General features: G+C 45.8%; 2 protein-coding genes across 2 annotated transcripts; one reads left to right on the top strand and one right to left on the bottom strand.

Annotated features, from left to right (window-relative positions):
- Positions 1 to 731: 731 nt before the first annotated feature.
- F5J12DRAFT_779752 (uncharacterized protein) lies at positions 732 to 4,876 on the bottom strand (the record flags this gene model as incomplete). Its single annotated transcript, XM_051742414.1, has 17 exons — positions 732 to 808; positions 868 to 947; positions 1,137 to 1,167; positions 1,511 to 1,518; positions 1,607 to 1,779; positions 1,943 to 2,029; positions 2,348 to 2,574; positions 2,622 to 2,894; positions 3,096 to 3,142; positions 3,187 to 3,368; positions 3,419 to 3,629; positions 3,709 to 3,908; positions 3,939 to 4,108; positions 4,274 to 4,306; positions 4,383 to 4,713; positions 4,763 to 4,780; positions 4,814 to 4,876. 17 exons carry the CDS (start codon positions 4,874 to 4,876, stop codon positions 732 to 734), a joined length of 2,211 nt encoding a protein of 736 aa, XP_051604241.1.
- A 2,028-nt stretch (positions 4,877 to 6,904) lies between these two features.
- Positions 6,905 to 7,607, top strand: F5J12DRAFT_779751 (uncharacterized protein; the record flags this gene model as incomplete). Its single annotated transcript, XM_051742413.1, has 4 exons — positions 6,905 to 7,033; positions 7,065 to 7,241; positions 7,461 to 7,485; positions 7,537 to 7,607. 4 exons carry the CDS (start codon positions 6,905 to 6,907, stop codon positions 7,605 to 7,607), a joined length of 402 nt encoding a protein of 133 aa, XP_051604240.1.
- Positions 7,608 to 17,706: the final 10,099 nt, after the last annotated feature.

The raw sequence follows: 17,706 nt of genomic DNA, 5'->3' as shown, positions 1-17,706 counted from the left end.
CACTCTGGAGACTAGTGGGATGTCCCATGATAGCTTCAGAAGCTACTGTGGGACATCCCAGCCCCCTTTCCATAGGACAATGGGATGTCCCATGATAGCTTCAGAGGCTACTGTGGGACATCCCATCCCCCTCTCTGGAGGCCAGTGGGATGTCCCATGATAGCTTTGGAGGCTACTGTGGGACATCCCACCCTCCTCTCTGGAGGCCAGTGGGATGCCCAATGATAGCTTTGGAGGCTTCCATGGGATGTCCCGACCCCCTTTCTATAGACAGTGGGATGTCCCATGATAGCTTCAGAGGCTACTGTGGGATATCCCACCCTCCCCCTGAAGGCCAGTTGGAGATTCCACCCCTCTCCATAGAGGCCAGTAGGATGTCCATGTACTATATGTCAGAACACCAAAATGCTCTCAAATCAATTTTGTGGCAGCTTCAAGACAAACAGATCCACCATGCAGGTCTGTATTGACTTATTGCACAGGTAACATTATCTACTTTTTATACTAACTCACAGAGCACAGTGAAGGGCCAATGTAGCAGATTAAATGGGGGAAAATTGTGCAACTGCAAATGATAACAGCATGGTGGACCTGATAAAAGATAGACCTGTTTTAGTAGCAATGCAGGTAGATTAATTCTCAACACAAAAATAGGCTCTTAGAAAAAGCATTGAACAACAATGTTTATGGGGTAAAGTCAATGAGAGAACCCAGACAAGGCCAAAATAAATTCAGAAGTCACCCTCTGCAGCTCTACAGTGCTTGCATGTAACATAGAACTGTGGTATCCTGATGATGATAACAACACCTGATTAGTAAGCAAAAGATGTTGCCCCCCAAGTCTCTTTAGTCTGAGGTACTGCTAACCTTGCCTCAACACCACTTTCAATCCTTGCTTTCCAACCTTGCCACCCCCATCACCATGTGGAAAAACCCTATCTGTCAAACTTGAAAGAAATTGAGTTTTGAGTGTTTTTAGTCCCCTTAAAATTCAGGCCATCTACCCAGTATTCCAAGATAATCATGTCAATTCCATTTGAATTCCACTCAGTTCCCTCAACTCACCAGGGAAAAACAGTTGATCACAGTAATAAAATATAGATAAGGTACACATGCAACCAGGCAACAGAACTCACCAGAGCCCCTGGCCATTGGACACAGTTGACACTAGGAGAGTTGTTAGTCAGTGATCACCACATCAACACTTGCTTAATGTCACCATATCCCCTCCTCATTGCTGGAGGCTCCTTTATCTGTAGGTGTGACCTCCAAGCTTCACCTCAAATGTTCTCTGACCCAACTCTCTGCACCTCAAACTCTTCAAACAAGAGTACAGTATTTTGGGTATATGCATCTTCCCTGTAGAATGTCAATCAGTAGAAAATTCATTGGTAGATCAAGTGAGCAGTGCTATGGCAGTGTGGCCACAGGGGGTAACAAAATAACAGTCAAGTAGACACAAATGGTCTTGCATTCAAAATGACAGAGAACTGAGATTTGATTCACTCACTGCTCACCCTATCATGGAAAAATAAACATATATTTCAAAAAAAAATACTGAGGAGATTAATAATCTAAGTAATCCTCAGGACATTCATCCTCATACTGTGCAGCACTACCTCTGTCAACCCATTGCTGTGCTGTGGGCTGGGCTGGGGGGTAGTAGTCAGAGATATATGGAGCATCATGGTAAACATGATGGTCAGGGTGAGATGGTATGCAATATGTCTGACAGGGCAGAGGGAAATGCCCAGAACTGCAGTGGGCAGGTGGTAATACCTATAGAGAAGCTAAACAAAATGTGACAATGAAGGACCAAGCCATGAACATTGTAGGGAACATTGGAGGGGCCAGGATCATTATGATTGGCATGGTCATAACAAGGGTCCTGCAGGACATCCTATTGGTCTACTTCAAGAAGCAAAATGCCTGGGATACTCACCTCATAATGCTGAGATGGTGGAAACTGCTGAGAAGGGCCAGGGTCCTGTGGGTGTGAATGGCTTGGAGCAGCATCATGATGCAGATCCTGTGCAGTCCTCTATTAGTCTTTTAATCAACTGATATATCTGGACCTCACCCCATAGTGCCAAGCTGGCAAGGGGCACTCAGATCAACCAGGCTCTTGAGTGTTCTCACAGCTTGTGCATGCTGGTGGGTCACAAAGTGCATCCTGTACATGTCACCTGTTAGTTTTGACCAAAATGCAGCAGGATACATCACTACACTGTGGTTGCCAGAGATGGAGCATGCATCCCTGCCTTCATCATGCAGGGGCATTTGGCAGTCAGAGTGTGAAGCCTTGGGGAACATTAGTGGACACCAGAGGTTGAGTGGATTGACTCACCTCATGAAGAACTGTATCATTATCCATCACCTCCACACAAGCCCACTTGCACGATGGAAATGGGATTCCACTCTGTGCATGAGGTGCCACCATACCTGGATCCTCTTCTTTGTGAGACTTCTGCCACTCAGGATTGTCAGACACCTTGCACAAAACCATGCCATCAGGAGCCTTGACCAGTGCAATCTCTCCCTTTAATGGGTGTGCATCCCTTATGCTCATGACATCTGCAAAAATGATCAGCAATCAGTCAGACAAAAAGAGTATGCAATACCTTCATTCCAGGGTTTAATTTCAACCTCTGGCACACCATCCAGATGATCATTTTTCTTGTCATTGTTGTCATCAGATTGTCTGTCATACATTGAGCCTAGTTTTCTCCATAGATAAGGTACCACAAGTTGGCAGAGAACATCAGCTTTGAGTTTCTTGTACTCAAAACCAGGGCCCAGTGGAGGCACCCCAAGTGGCCAGTTGATTATGATGAGAGAGTTCTTCCTAACAAACTCAAGAAGCCACTGCCAAATGATTTTCTGGGGATCACCAACTTCAACCCCACACATCACTTATGGAAAGTCAATTAAAAGAGAATATACAGAATACCAGAAATACCTACTGTGAAGATCTTTGAGTGCCATTATCAACTTCTCCTTCATCATAGATCCAAATACCCAGCAGTTGTGATCTCTTGGTATCTCCTTCATTCAACAATGCAACTCCAATGCCACAGCCAAACTGGCAGAAGCACTTGTCCCTAATAATCCAGCCTCAGTACCATTACCATCCCTGAGACACCTAATTGCAATGAGTCCAAGTAAGATATGTGTAACATCACTTACTTAAATATTGCAGTGTACTTGTCCATAAGTCCCCAAACATCAATGGCATACTCATTGATGTACTTTTGTATGATATCAGAGCCACAAAATATGCCAGAGGTCTGGTGTCCTGCAGGGTCTTGTCCAACATACATCACAACTCCAGCAATTTCAATATCTTCAAGAGTTGACCATGCTTCAGCCTGCTCAATGGTAAGATCTGCCACCCACCCACCCACTTACAACCACTCACCAATCTGGAGAACTGTGTCTTCACATTGTGGACTCTGACTGCAATGGACTTGACTGATTTGTTAGCAGGCACTGCTGAGGAGCTCTCACTCCACTCATAAATGGCCTTCAACTTCTCCTTTCTTGCTGCAGTGTCATCTTTGGGGATATCAATATCTTTCATGATTGGTTGTACTCTGCCATAATGATATTGTTGACCATGTTTTGGTTGGCTGGGAAGAATGTTATAAAAGAAATTCTGTGACAAGGGCATGCATACCACCATCAGGTTTCAGTTGGGTGGCCTAATACCATGAGTGGAAGAGATTGGCCTCATTGAGCTTCATGTGAGATGGTTTGACACTGAGCCCAGCAGTGACAAGGATGTCATGAGGAGACTTGCTGTGTTGACATCCAAGTTCTTCTGCTTTTGCCTTGACTTCAGTCACAAAGTCATGTACCTCATTGAGAGTGGCATGGGACAAGTTCCCAGTCTTCTTAAATTTCATGTTCTGGGTGTGTGCATGATCATCCTGACTCACTATATCACTGTTGTCAACATCCATAGCCCTACTTTTTCCCTTGCTTTTAGGTTTGTGTTCCACACAGCAACCAGGACAACATGGGGGAAACTCATCCCCAGCATTGGAACTGGAGTCTTCAGCTGGTGGTGAAGATGGAGGAAGTGATGATTCAGAACCGTCCTCATCTGCTATGAACATGTCAATATTGGAAGAGAATGGATTGCAGTGTGACATGAAACACATCAAAGGATAATGAAGTGTCTAGAAAAAAAAGTGAAAATGACATGGGATACTTGGTGACTCTCATGAGGATCCAAAGCACCTAGCTTTAGACCATTGCACACTGAACCCACAGTCATATGGGAGAAGGGGGGGGGCACCAAACCCTGGAGTCAAGGATATAACAATGCAACATCTACAGAACTGTGAGAGAATGAGAAAAATATTCAAAAAAAAATGAACCTTCATTGTCTGGAAGTTGACTAGCCCCATCATCAGGACATTGACTGCCATCATCAGCTGGAACATTGACCTCAACCTCCCCAGCCTCAGCCTCACCAGCATCCACTGGAACATTGACCTCAACCTCCCCAGCCTCAGCCTCACCAGCATCCTCATCCATTGGAGTGCCCTCAACCTGGTCTTCCTGCAAGATAAGGGCAGTAGAATTTTGGGAGGACACAGAGACACTAGGTGTGAGTGATCTCCTCCTGTCACAGAGACCAAACATATGTTCTTCCCATCCTTCAGGCAGTTGCACTGCATGCCAGGGCCTGGGCTTGTCTTTTTTGATCTGTGAAGGCAGGGGGTCAGGTGGGATCAACAGTGACAAGATAGCTTACCTCTGGTGGAGGGGCCATCTTGGTGGTGGGGATTTTGTGGTTTCAAAGTACCTGGGTGTGCAAATCTGTAGAGTTGCCCATGACTTGGTCAACACTTTTCAGCACATGAGGCATGTTGATAATGATGGAGGAGGAGGGGAAAAGCAGTCAGATGAGGTATTTAAGTAAAGCTATGCCTTACCTGACATAAAAAAACCCATGGAGTTATTCAGTAAAATGGCAGCTCATTGCAATGGAACAATAATACTTGCAGTTATTACATGAGTAGTGAGTGGAACAAAAGGAAAATATCAGAAAAGAAGGTTGGTGTCATGCCATATTGTGATAAATACCAGGTGGAACAAACCATAAGGAATATGCAACAACCAATACAGAGAGTATGTACCACTTTGTAATAACACATGCATGCAACAGTAGTGAGCAGAGACTTGAACAACTTGGACTCTGTTCACATGGGCCTCATACATGTGATTGAAAACAAACCTGCACAACAATCCCTTGAAGGGACAAATCCCCCAAGAATGAACCATGGTGAATGCTGAGACAGGGGAAGGAGCTGAATGGAACATGTAATAATGAAAATGGAGGAAATACATCACTAATAAGCAGAGACTCAAAGCCCTGAATGCCCAAAATGAAGGGAGTATGTACCACTTGGTAATGAGATATGTGTGCAACAGTGGTAAATGGAGAGCCTCAGAAGATGAGCTCTGTTCATGTGGGTTTTATGTGTGCAATCAACAATGAAACATTGGTAAATGCCAGAACAGCAAGAGAACAGTAAGGAAGATGCAATAACCAAGACAGAGGGAATACATACCACTTAGTAATATGATATGCATGTGACAATGGTGAATGGAAAGGATCAAACAATGCCATGACTCTGTTCCCAAGGGTCTCATAGATGCAATTGACAAGAACCTTCAAAGGCTCCAAACCCCCAAGGGTGCCAAGCCCTCAACTCTTGTGGACAACTGTGCCAAACAGTTGAGGCAAGAACAGATGCAGGTCAGTAATAACACATACATGATAAAAAGATCCTGATCTTGAAACCTTTGTATTTGCGATATCTCCACTTACCTGCACCAGGTGGAAAATCCATTAGTGGTCAGGTTATTGGTTACACTTGAGCCAAAATAAAAATAAAATATAAAAAGCAAAACTTTATACAAAGCAGGTATATTTACAGGGTCACTGTGAAAAATACACTGGTCAAAGTATGCCAACACTCATCTGCCAGGGATGGATCCCTTGGTTTCATGTCCAGATGTCTGTGGACAAGAACAGTGGTGGAGTCAGGGGTGTCAGCAGACATTAGATGTATTGATATGGGGGGAGTGGGGACCTCCACACTGATGGGGGAAAAGGGGAGGAAAGGGACTGCAGCAGTACCCTCCTGACAGGATGATGATGTTGAGGGAGCCAAACTTGACAGAAATGATGGTGTTATGGGAGATGATTACTGTCAAGGACAAAAGTCTTGGAAAATTGCCCACCTTCATGCTGGGATCTTGAAAGTAAGATGTCAGCAAGGGTTGCAGCATTGACTGTGCTCAGTTCAAGATGCAAAACAATTGTGATTAGAGCACCTGCATAACCCTTGAATGTTAGCTATCAGACAGTGGTTAGAAAATCACACACTTAGGTTGATGGCACTTAAGCTTTGCTCATTATTGAGTGAGGGTGGCTGGCACATAGTGAGATGAGGAATGGAAGGGAGAGGGAGAGAAACACAGACAATATTGTAAGTTGATAGGCAGATCTCCAACAGAAAGTTCTTCTTCCCCATTTGTTAGTAGCCATGGAATAACATGTAGGATCTGCTTCAGTGAATCCTGCATGCATGGTCTGTAGGAATGTTGTAATTGCACTCTTGTTAAATGGATCATTGTACACCCCAGGTAAAGAATATAACTAACAGAATAGATGCAAAGGCCAAACACTTACTCCTTCACAGCTCACCATGATGGAAGCAGAGACAACACTAGGAAGGGTGGGAAGACTTAATTAGCATCCCTACACAGGAGTAATCAGGGATCAGGAACTGAGGAAACAAGTGAGCCTCAAACTCACTGGCTTGTAAAATGAATGGAATATCCTCAGGAAATGAAAAGGTAGAGTTTAGGGTATATCCATACCAAGATGACTTTCAAAGGCTCCAAGCCTTTGAGAGCTGCCAAGGGCACCAAGCCCCTGGCACTTGGTAGGGGACACACCAAACATTCCCCTGGTGTAATAGATGTCAAAGAGAACATACCATTGACCATGAAAGTAAGAATGCAAACATGAGAAACCTGATTAGTGTCTCCACACAAAGATGGTTGGAGATCAGCAAAGGAAGGGAGATGCAAGCCTTGAACTCACCAGAGGGCAAATTGAAAAGACTCTAGTATTGGAAGGAGAAGACAGAACTGGGGGTAGCCATGACAAACCATCGGTCTTAATAGATAATGGAGGGAATGCTGTGTTAACCAGGAAAGTAAGAAAGCAAGCAAGAGAATCCTGATTAGTGTCCCTATACAAAGATGATCAGAGATCAGTGAAGGAAGGGGGAGACACAAGCCTTGAACTCACCAGTGGGCAAAGTGAATGGAGTCTTGTCTCAGAAGAAGAAGGCAGAGCTGGGGGTAGCCACAGAAAACCATTGGCCTTAATAGATGATGGTGTTCCCAGCATCTGTGCATGAAATATTCACCAGGTGCAAGGTTCTATATACTGTGTAGGTGTGTGATCCATTTTTTTTCTCATTTATCTCCCCCTTGATGGTCTCACAGATATCAGCAATGCTAGTGTTGTCAGAGGAACATTGGATGATGTGACTCTATTTCATGGGCTGGCACTCTGATTCAGTGCCAGGGCATGCTTCAACAGTTCTACTATAGCTGTATTACTTTATTTAACTCCTCCCCCCTTCAAATGCCTCTTATCTCCTGGGTATGTTTTTATTGACCCTGTGGTGGAATCTGTACTAAGATGCTACATATTTCAGTTCTTATTTCATTTATAGGATTGATGTGCCTCAAGAATGTGCTCAACAGGTCATAGCAGAAACCCAACTGGGTGATGGTGCACTCTATTATTTAACCTAATGTGGCTCAGAACCAATGCATTCTCTTTCAGGGAATTATGGTGCCTTCAACACATGTGCTCTTGTGAAATATAATGACCACTGGATCACCTCTCCTAATGCCAACTTCATTCCAAAACTGTTTATCTTTGAGGGGAAGACAATCACACTCTGCCATGATGGCTGATTTGGCCACCTTGACTGTTTCCAGTGGCCTCAATTACATGCCAAGCATTATATGTGGGCCAGATGTATCCCTCAACATGCTGTCTATTGGGATGACCCAATGTGGTCTTGGATGTGGTGGAACATCAGGAGTGTGCCAGAAGATTTTGCCTTGGAGAGGGGATCAGTGTTCAGGGTTGGTAGGGTTCATTTGGACAAGTGGAAGCATCTGGAGATCATGTATAAATGACTAGAAGAATGGGCAAAGGACTGGCCACCAAAGAACCCTGATGATGAGGGACCTCTCCAGGTGCACATTTGGATTAGGCAACATCAAAGGTCTCTCATGCATCTGAAGGTATGATATCTCATTGTCTGATATTTCAACAATTGACAATTCTGAAGCAACTCTCATTCACCTTCCATGATATGGTGGTCCTAGTTGTGCTCTTTCAATGTCTTTGTCTGGATATTTACACTATGGTAGACTCCCTTGAAATCAAAATTACCCCCCATTCTGGCCCATTTTTTAATGCAAAACAGCATTGGATGGGTGCATTCACCACAGATCCTGATGTCTGCAAGCAACTTTTTGAAGCACACATCCCCATATGGCTAGTCTGGAAGCTGGAGTTAGTGCCAAAGGATATGAAGATACATCACAAGGTTGACATTACATGCCCAGAAGGCATTATCACTACCCCAGATGAATTCAAGGTTGGTCAAATGCTCAAGTGGAATGCTAGGTGGTATTACCCTGGCAATCCTATGCATGTCTACACCCATGAGGCTCCAGTAGTGGGTCTTGAGCAATTTGCAGTGCCCTGGCCAGAACCAAATCCCACAGCATTGACTCCCACAACCTCCAGCTCAACAGCCTTGAATACCACAAGTTCCAGCATGCCCAGCTCTGCCTCAGGAGTTGTCAGAACAGATAGGGCTAAACATCACAGCAGCCCTTGTGGGTGTTTCATTACTGATCAAGATCTTTATGCTTATAACCATCTACTCAGATAATTCTGCAGGCTCAAAGAATGCTAAGACTTCCACCACTCCAAATGTTGACTTGCTGCAGGATTTTGATGATCCTGCCTTCCCCACTCACCTTTACTTGTGCCATGCTGTGCTTACTGACATCAACAAGGACCCCAAGAAAATTCATGCCAGTGTGCCCAAAGTTGCATATTTTTTCCCTCACCCTGCACTATTTATGAGAGGTGAGTCCTCAGAGCAGAGGCAGAGGTACCTCCAGAATTGGTTGGTGGCCCAATGTGAGTCAAAGTGTGGTTCAGTGGTAAAAACCAACCAAAACCAACACAAAAGACAAAAAGAGTGAGTGGTGGTGTGCCTATGTGGTACCTAGATGGTAGAACCTGTTCTTTGGGAGGGTTTTTATGACCTATAACACTCAAAGACAAGTGCTGAGGGTTGGGGGTGCTCCTGATGAAGAAGGAGCAGGAATGCAAGAGAATGCAATAGGGTAGACTGCTGTCAGCCTACAGAAGGATGGATGATGACTAAATTCAATGCTCTGAGCTGCATTGAGCTCAGGGAGGACTTGGAGCAAAGTAGATTGATGATAGACAATAATAAGCAAAGTAGATGATATTTAGACCCTTAATAAAGTCTCAACTATTGAAGCTGATGGAGGATTTACTGAGTGATGATAAAAATGCAAGCAAGAGGGGGTCTCTGATGTCTTCTTCCTTCTTCTTTTTTTCAGCTATCTAAGTACAGTGATTTATATACAGTACAGGGGTGTTGCCTTTGGAAAACAAGGTGCAAATACTTGGTAAGTGATTGGTAACTGATGAGTAAGGAATGTAAGTGATGGGTAATTGTCTTGGAAAGCATTGGTAAGCATTGGTAAGGATAAGCAAGCCAAAAAGCAAAGAATCAGTAAGCAAAGTCAAAAGATTGGTAAGCATTGGCAATAGGTGAGTCAAAGACAGTCAGAATGTCAAAGTATGAGTCAAGTAATGTCAGGAACTAGGAAAGCACACTGGAATTGCATTAGGGGGAGGCTGTGCATGTCACATCTCGAAGAGATTGCTTCTAGGCCAAGGTGGGATGACAGAGAGGCAGTGCTGATCTGATGCCAATATAGTACATCCAAAAGTGGACAGGGTGAGTCAGATGTCAACAGGGGTCAAGCTTTGGGGGTCTGTGGGGTGACAGGAGCATAGGGGATCACAACTTTCCCCCCCAAACCATCCTCTCAGTGAAGCAAATAAAAAGCTCATGAACAAGGCCCTGTTGGAAGAGAGGATGAATGGGGAGTGTCTTCTGCTGTATCTTGCAACAAGGAGGCAAGATGTGCATCATACTCATCATGGATGTGATCAGGGAGAGTGGGGAACAGTAGATTATACTGTAGCTGTCACAATTTTGGAAGAATGATGGATGAGACTGGTATGAAGACATTGCAGGGAGCAGGGAGGAAGGATCCATATGCTTCTTGAACTGGAGAGACTGAAATGACCACATAAGACCTTTCCAAGTGAATGACAGACCTGAGGCAACCAGAGAACATCTTCCTAGAGGTCATACTGACAAAAAGAACATGCTGTCCAAGCTGGATGGGCTGAGAGGGCACAGATGAGGGTGGGATGTACCAGGATGCTTCAGGACAGAAGCTGGTAGGAACTCCTGGTAGGTATATGTAGCCATGGTCCCTAGCAAAGGGGACAAGTGAAATGATTGATGTAGAGGCAGCCATATCAGAAGAATTTAGTGAAATGAGTGTCTTTTAGAGGGAGTGCTGTAGAAATGTGTGGAGTGTGCAAATCCTTTCCAATTTTGGAAGGTAAGATTGTGTGGCTGAGCACTACAAGCGAGTGTGGGAATGGTCTTGGTATCTGCAGAAATGGCGGAGATATGTCAAAAACTGGAATGCTGTACACAGGTGCTTAAGAATTTTAGCCAGCACTTAACTTGCTCCCTTTCTTTTTCTCTGGCACTGATGACTTGTTCTTGTGCGAGGGATGACTGCCGACATTCCTGGCTGTCCTTCTTCACATGAGGGCTATGGTCTTCATCTCCATTCATCAGCTGTATCCATGTCCACCTCACCAAACACCTTTGGTGTGTGACACCAGTAACAATAATCCTGATGAGAATGACCTGGAGGACAAAATGGACTTCCCAGACCTGGACACCAAACCCGGAGTTGCAGTCTTCAACAGTCTCACAAAGGCCATCAAACTATTGGCTCACAATACCCACACTAGCCCCAAGTCCTCAAGCAGGACTAAGCTGTGCAAGCCCAATACATTCGATGGCACCAACCCCAAGAAACTTCATGCCTTCTTCATTCAGTGTGAGCTGAATTTCCAAGACTGTCCTCAGGCTTTCAGGACCAACCATGCCAAGGTCATCTTTGCACAATCTTACCTCAAGGGCATGGCTCTTGAATGGTTTGAGCCAGACTTGCTTGGACTTGACAACCCCAATGACCAGCCTCTCTGGATGGACTCCTGGAGGGAGTTCGTCCTAGAGCTGCAAACCACCTTCAGCCCTCATGACCCAGTTGCTGATGCTGAGAACCAACTTGACCATTTACACATGAAGGATGGTCAGCACATCAATAAATACATTGTGGACTTCAATCGGCTTGCTTCACAAGTCCAAGGCTATGGAGATGGTGTGCTATGCCATCACTTCTACTCTGGCCTCCCAGACCAAATCAAAGATGAGGTCTGTTGGGTTGGCAAACCCTGGACACTTCATGAGCTCCACCACCTTGCCCAAGAGATAGATGTGTGCTATTGGGAGCACAAGGAAGAAGTCCAGTGGGTGAGCAGGCACCAAGGCTCATCCAACTCCAGTAAAAACAAGTCCAGTGGCTCCAGCAACAACAATCAGCCCAAGACCAGTCAGGAGAAAGCCAAGACTGGCAGCAGTAGTAACAATAACTCCAGAACTTCCCCCAAGCCAGCTTCATCAAAGTTGGGCAATAACAGCAACTCATCCCAGCCCAAGCCTAACAAACTCAGGAAGGATGGGAAGCTCACCCCAGAAGAACACAAGCATTGTATTGAGGGCAATCTCTGCATGTTCTGTGGAGGCCCTGGCCACTTTGCTGAGAAGTGCCCCAAGAAAGCCAGAAGAGTCAAGGCTCGCACTGCAGCCACCACTGAAGCCACACTGGCCTTGGGCTCAGGTCCTACCCCTGAGACAAAAAAATAGGTAGCAGCTCCCAGGACTCTACACAATCTGGGAGCTGCATTGACTCTGGTTGCACAAACTTGGAGGCTCATCTCAACATGTCTGCTCTTTCCAGTCTGAATTCTTTAACCCCCTATGTCACATTAGAAAACCCAGATTCACCTTGGCTTCATACTTTAGTGGACTCCAGCTCCACTCATTGTTTTATAGATAGTCAATTTGCTAATCAACACTCTTTTACCCCATACTCGGTCTCACCAATCTGACTCCAGCTCTTTGATGGAATGTCCACCTTTACTATAACCCAAGCAGTAGATGTCAATATCCACTTCATGTCCAGCAATGTCACCCCAGTAACCCTGTTTTTAGCCCTGTTGGATTCTGAATGTAGGATAGTTCTCAGACATGACTGGCTCACCTGCTACAATCCATTGATTGATTGCATATTGGGCAGTCTAACATTCCAGACTCCTGCACAAGGAATGCCAACCCCATTGACACCCCCTGTAAGCCCAGTCTCCACTGGCCCCCCTGACTCTGGTCCCAGTGACCAACCCAGCCTTGTGCCATCTGTACCAGTCTCCAACTCCCCAGCTCGCACCCCCCTGAAGGCCCCTCTTGTTTCCCTAATTAATGCAGCTGCCTTTGTGTGCACCTGCAAACTAGAAGGGTCTGTCCAGTTCCAACTCCAGCTCTGCCCCTCAGACTCAGTTCCAGCTCAATTGGCCTTGGCCTCATCCCCTCCAGACTTACCCAATGTCCTGGAGGAGTACCATGACTTCACTGATGTGTTCAGCAAGGCCAAGGCCTCAACACTCCTGCCCCACCAAGATTATGACCTGAAAATAGAGCTTGAAGAAGGAACAACACTGCCATTAGGCACCATCTACTTGCTGTCCTCAGTTGAGCTCCAAGCTCTCTGGACTTTCATCAATGAGACCCTCACCACCAGTTTCATTCAGCCTACCTCCTCCCCCTATGCTGCACCAGTCCTCTTCATTAAGAAGAAGGATGGCTCCCTCCAGCTTTGTGTAGACTTCTGTGGCCTTAACAAAATCACTAAGAAAGACTGATACCCACTACCACTTGTCTCTGATCTCTTAGATTCACCAAGCCAAGCCAAGATCTATACCAAGATTGACCTCTGGCATGCCTACCATCTCATCTGGATTGCCCTGGGCAATGAATGGAAGACCACATTCTGGACTTGGTATGGTTCCTACAAGTGGTTAGTGATGCCCTTTGGCCTCACCAATGCCCCAGCTGCCTTCCAATGCTTCATGAATACCATCTTCATGGACATGTTGGATGTCTGCATAGTTGTCTACCTAGATGACATCCTAGTCTACTCTGGAGATAAGGAGTCCCATAAGCAGCATGTCTGAGAGGTACTCCACCAGCTTCAGCTTCATGGCCTGTATGCAAAGCCAGAGAAATGTGAGTTCCACTTGGACTTGGTCAAATACCTCAGTTTCCACCTCTCCCCTGCTGGCCTCATGATGTCCAAGGAAAAGGTCCAGAAAATCTGCGACCAGCCCAAGCCTCACAAGGTCAAGGACATGCAGTCTTTCCTTGGCTTTGCCAACTTTTATCGCCACTTTATATTCAACTACTCAGACATCATCATACCACTGACTCAGCTTACCCACAAGGGTGCTCCTTGGACCTTCTCTGAGGAGTGCTGCTGGTCATTCAATAACCTCAAGGCTGCCTTCACCACTGCACCAGTCTTAACTCATTTCATCCCCACGGTTCCCATCACCATCAAGACCGATGTCACACACCAAAGGTGTTTGGTGAGGTGGACATGGATACAGCTGATGAATGGAGATGAAGACCATAGCCCTTATGCAAAGAAGGACAGCCAGGAATGTCAGCTGTCATCCCTCACACAAGAACAGGTCATCAGTGCCAGAGAATAGGAAAGGGAGCAGGTTAAGTGCTGGCTAAAATTCTTAAGCACCCATGTACAGCATTCCAGTTTTCAACATATCTCCACCATTTCTGCAGATACCAAGACCATTCCCACACTTGCTTGTAGTGCTCAGCCACACAATCCTACCTTCCAAAGTTGGCAAGGATTTGCACACTCCACACATTTCTACAGCACTCCCTCCAAAAGATGCTCATTTCACTAATTCTTCTGATATGGCTGCCTCCACATCAATCATTTCCCTTGTCCCCTTTGCTAGGGACCATGGCTACATATATCTACCAGGAGTTCCTACCAGCTTCTGTCCTGAAGCATCCTGGTACATCCCACCCTTGTCTGCCCCCTCTCAGCCCATCCAGCTTGGACAGCATGTTCTTTTTGTCAGTATGACCTCTAGGAGGACGTTCTTTGGTTGCCTCAGGTCTGTCATTCACTTGGAAAGGTCTTATGTGGTCATTTCAGTCTCTCCAGTCCAAGAAGCATATGGATCCTTCCTCCCTGCTCCCTGCAATGTCTTCATACCAGTCTTGTCCATCATTCTTCTAAGATTGCAACAGCTACAGTATAATCTACTGTTCCCCACTCTCCCTGATCACATCCATGATGAGTATGATGCACATCTTGCCTCCTTGTTGCAAGATACAGCAGAAGACACTCCCCATTCATCCTCTCTTCCAACAGAGCCTCATTCATGAAGTTTTTATTTGCTTCCCTGAGAGGATGGTTTGGGGGGGAAAGTTGCAATCCCCTATGCTCCTGTCACCCCACAGACCCCCAAAGCTTGACCCCTGTTGACATCTGACTCACCCTGTCCACTTTTGGATGTACTATATTGGCATCAGGTCAGTGCTGCCTCTCTGTCATCCCACCTTGGCCTAGAAGCGATCTCTTTGAGATGTGACATGCACAGCCTCCCCCTAATGTGATTCCAGTGTGCTTTCCCAGTTCCTGACATTACTTGACCCATACTTTGACATTCTGACTGTCTTTGACTCACCTATTGCCAATACTTACCAATCTTTTGACTTTGCTTACTGATTCTTCACTTTTTGGCTTGCTAATCCTTGCAAATGCTTACCAATGCTTTCCAAGATGATTACCCATCACTTACATTCTTTACTCATCAGTTACCAATCACTTACCAAGTGTTTGCACCTTGTTTTCCAAAGGCAACACCCCTGTACTGTATATAAATCACTGTACTTAGATAGCAGAGAAGAAGACATCAGAGAGCCCCTCTTGCTTGCATTTTATCATCACTCAGTAATTCATTCAGCAGCTTTGATAGTTGAGACTTTATTAAGGGTCTAATTATTGTCTACTTTGCTTATCCTTGTCTATCATCAATATACTTCACTCCAAGCCCTCCCTGAGCTCAGTGCAGCTTAGGACATTGAACTAAGTCATCATCCATCCTTCTGTAGGCTGACAGCAGTCTACCCTATCACATTCTCTCACATTCCTGCTTCTTCTTCATCAGGAGCACCCACCCTCAGCACTTGTCTTTGAGTGTTGTAGCTTGCAAAAACCCTCCCGAAGAACAGGTTCTACCATCTAGGTACCACATAGGCACACCACCACTTGCTCTTTTTGTCTTTTGTGGTGGTTTTGGTTGGTTTTCACCACTGAACCACACTTTGACTCACACCAATGCATCAGACTATGCCATCGCCGGCATTCTGTCTATCACTTGTGGTGATGGCCAGGTACATCTGGTCACCTTCTACTCCCAGACTCTGACTGCCCTGGAGTTGAATTATGATACCCATGACAAGGAATTGCTTGCTATTTTCAAAGCATTCCAGACCTGGCACCATTACCTTGAGGGTTCAGCCTCACTGGTCAATGTTGTCACTGACCACAAGAACCTCAAGTACTTCTCTACCTCTAAAGTACTCACCTGCCACCAAGCTTGCTGGTTGGAATACTTGTCTCAGTTCAATATGATCATCAGATTCAGGCCTGGTAAGCTCAGGGCTAAGCCTGATGCCCTAACTAGATGATGGGATGTCTACCCCAAAGAGGGGGATAGTGGCTATGCCTGAGTGAACCTGCAGAACCTGAGACCAGTCTTCACTCAGGAGCAACTAGCAGTCTCCCTCCATGCCACTTATCTCAAGTACCTGGTCTTACGAGCAGTTGTGCTAATGGACATAGAGAAACTACACAATGATATCCTGGCCACACTGCTGGATGACCCAGTCTCACAAGTCTGCCTGTCTGACATGTCTGATCCCTGGTGGTCAGTAGATGACACTGGCTTCCTTCAGCTTGATGGAAGGATCTATGTGCTGGACTCAAATGACCTCCACCTTAGGGTATTGCAGCTTAAGCATGACCACCCTCTGTCCAGCCACTTTGGTCAAAACTGCACCCTAGAGCTCATATGGCATGAGTACACCTGGCCCAGCCTCAGGACATTTGTCAAAGACTACATCCGGTCTTGCATGGCCTGTGCTCGGGCTAAGGTTCCCCACCATCAGCCTTATGGCCTTCTCAAACAACTCCCAGTACTGGAGAAGCCATGGAATTCCATCTTGATGGATTTTATTGAGCAACTCCTGGTCTCATCTGGCTTCATAGCCATCCTTGTAGTAGTTGACTGGCTTTCCAAGCAGGCCATCTTCATCCCCACCCACAACACCATCACAGCCCCAGAACTCACCAAACTCTTCCTACTCCATGTCTTTTCAAAGCATGGAGTGCCAGCCCATGTAACCTCAGACCAAGGCTCAGAGTTCATATCCTGTTTCTTCTGGTTGCTCAGTAAGGCCTTGGATATGCACTTGCACTTCACTTCAGGCTACCACCCCAAAGGTGATGGCCAGACCAAGAGGACCAACCAGACTCTCGAACAATACCTCTGAGTGTACTGCAACTACCAGCAGGACAACTGGGCCAACCTCTTACCTTTGGCCAAGTTTGCTTACAATAATGCCCCTAGTGCTACTACTGGTGTCTCACCATTCTTTGCTAATAAGGGCTACCACCCTAACATCTCAGTGTACCCTGAGCATGATCTTACCTCTGCTTGGGCTTGTGATTATGCAGTCTAGACTCACCACACCAGTACCTACATGAGGAGATGACCCTTGCACAACAGCACTATCAAGGAGCAGCTGATGCTAAATGCATGCCAGCACCAGACTTTAACATTGGTGACCAGGTGTATGTCAAAGCTAAATACTTCCAGTCAACCTGGCCTTCCAAGAAACTCTCAAAGAAAAACATTGGGCCATACCTGGTCATAGCTCAGGCTGGTACCCATTTGTTCACACTGCACCTGCCAGACTCAATGTGTGCAGTACACCCAGTCTTCCACATCTCCCATCTCAAGCCAGCCATCCTTAATGCCATCCTGAACCAGACTCAACCACCACCCCCACCAGTCAAAGTTGACAGCAAACTAGAGTTTGAGGTAGCAGAAATCCTTGACTCCAAGGTTGACCAGCATTGCCAATGTTGGCTCCAGTACCTGGTACAGTGGACCGGCTATGAGGGGACTGATGAAGAAACCACTTGAGTACTTGCTATGGAGCTGGACAATGCATCTGAACTCATACAAGAGTTTCACTCCAGTTATCCTAGTAAACCTGGCCCATTCCAATGAGG

The sequence above is a fragment of the Pisolithus orientalis genome (genome assembly GCF_024613125.1).
Source record: "Pisolithus orientalis strain OTSU chromosome Unknown F5J12scaffold_3, whole genome shotgun sequence".
In the NCBI taxonomy this organism is placed as follows: Eukaryota; Fungi; Basidiomycota; class Agaricomycetes; order Boletales; family Pisolithaceae; genus Pisolithus; species Pisolithus orientalis.
This window is presented reverse-complemented; position numbering and strand designations above follow the sequence as displayed.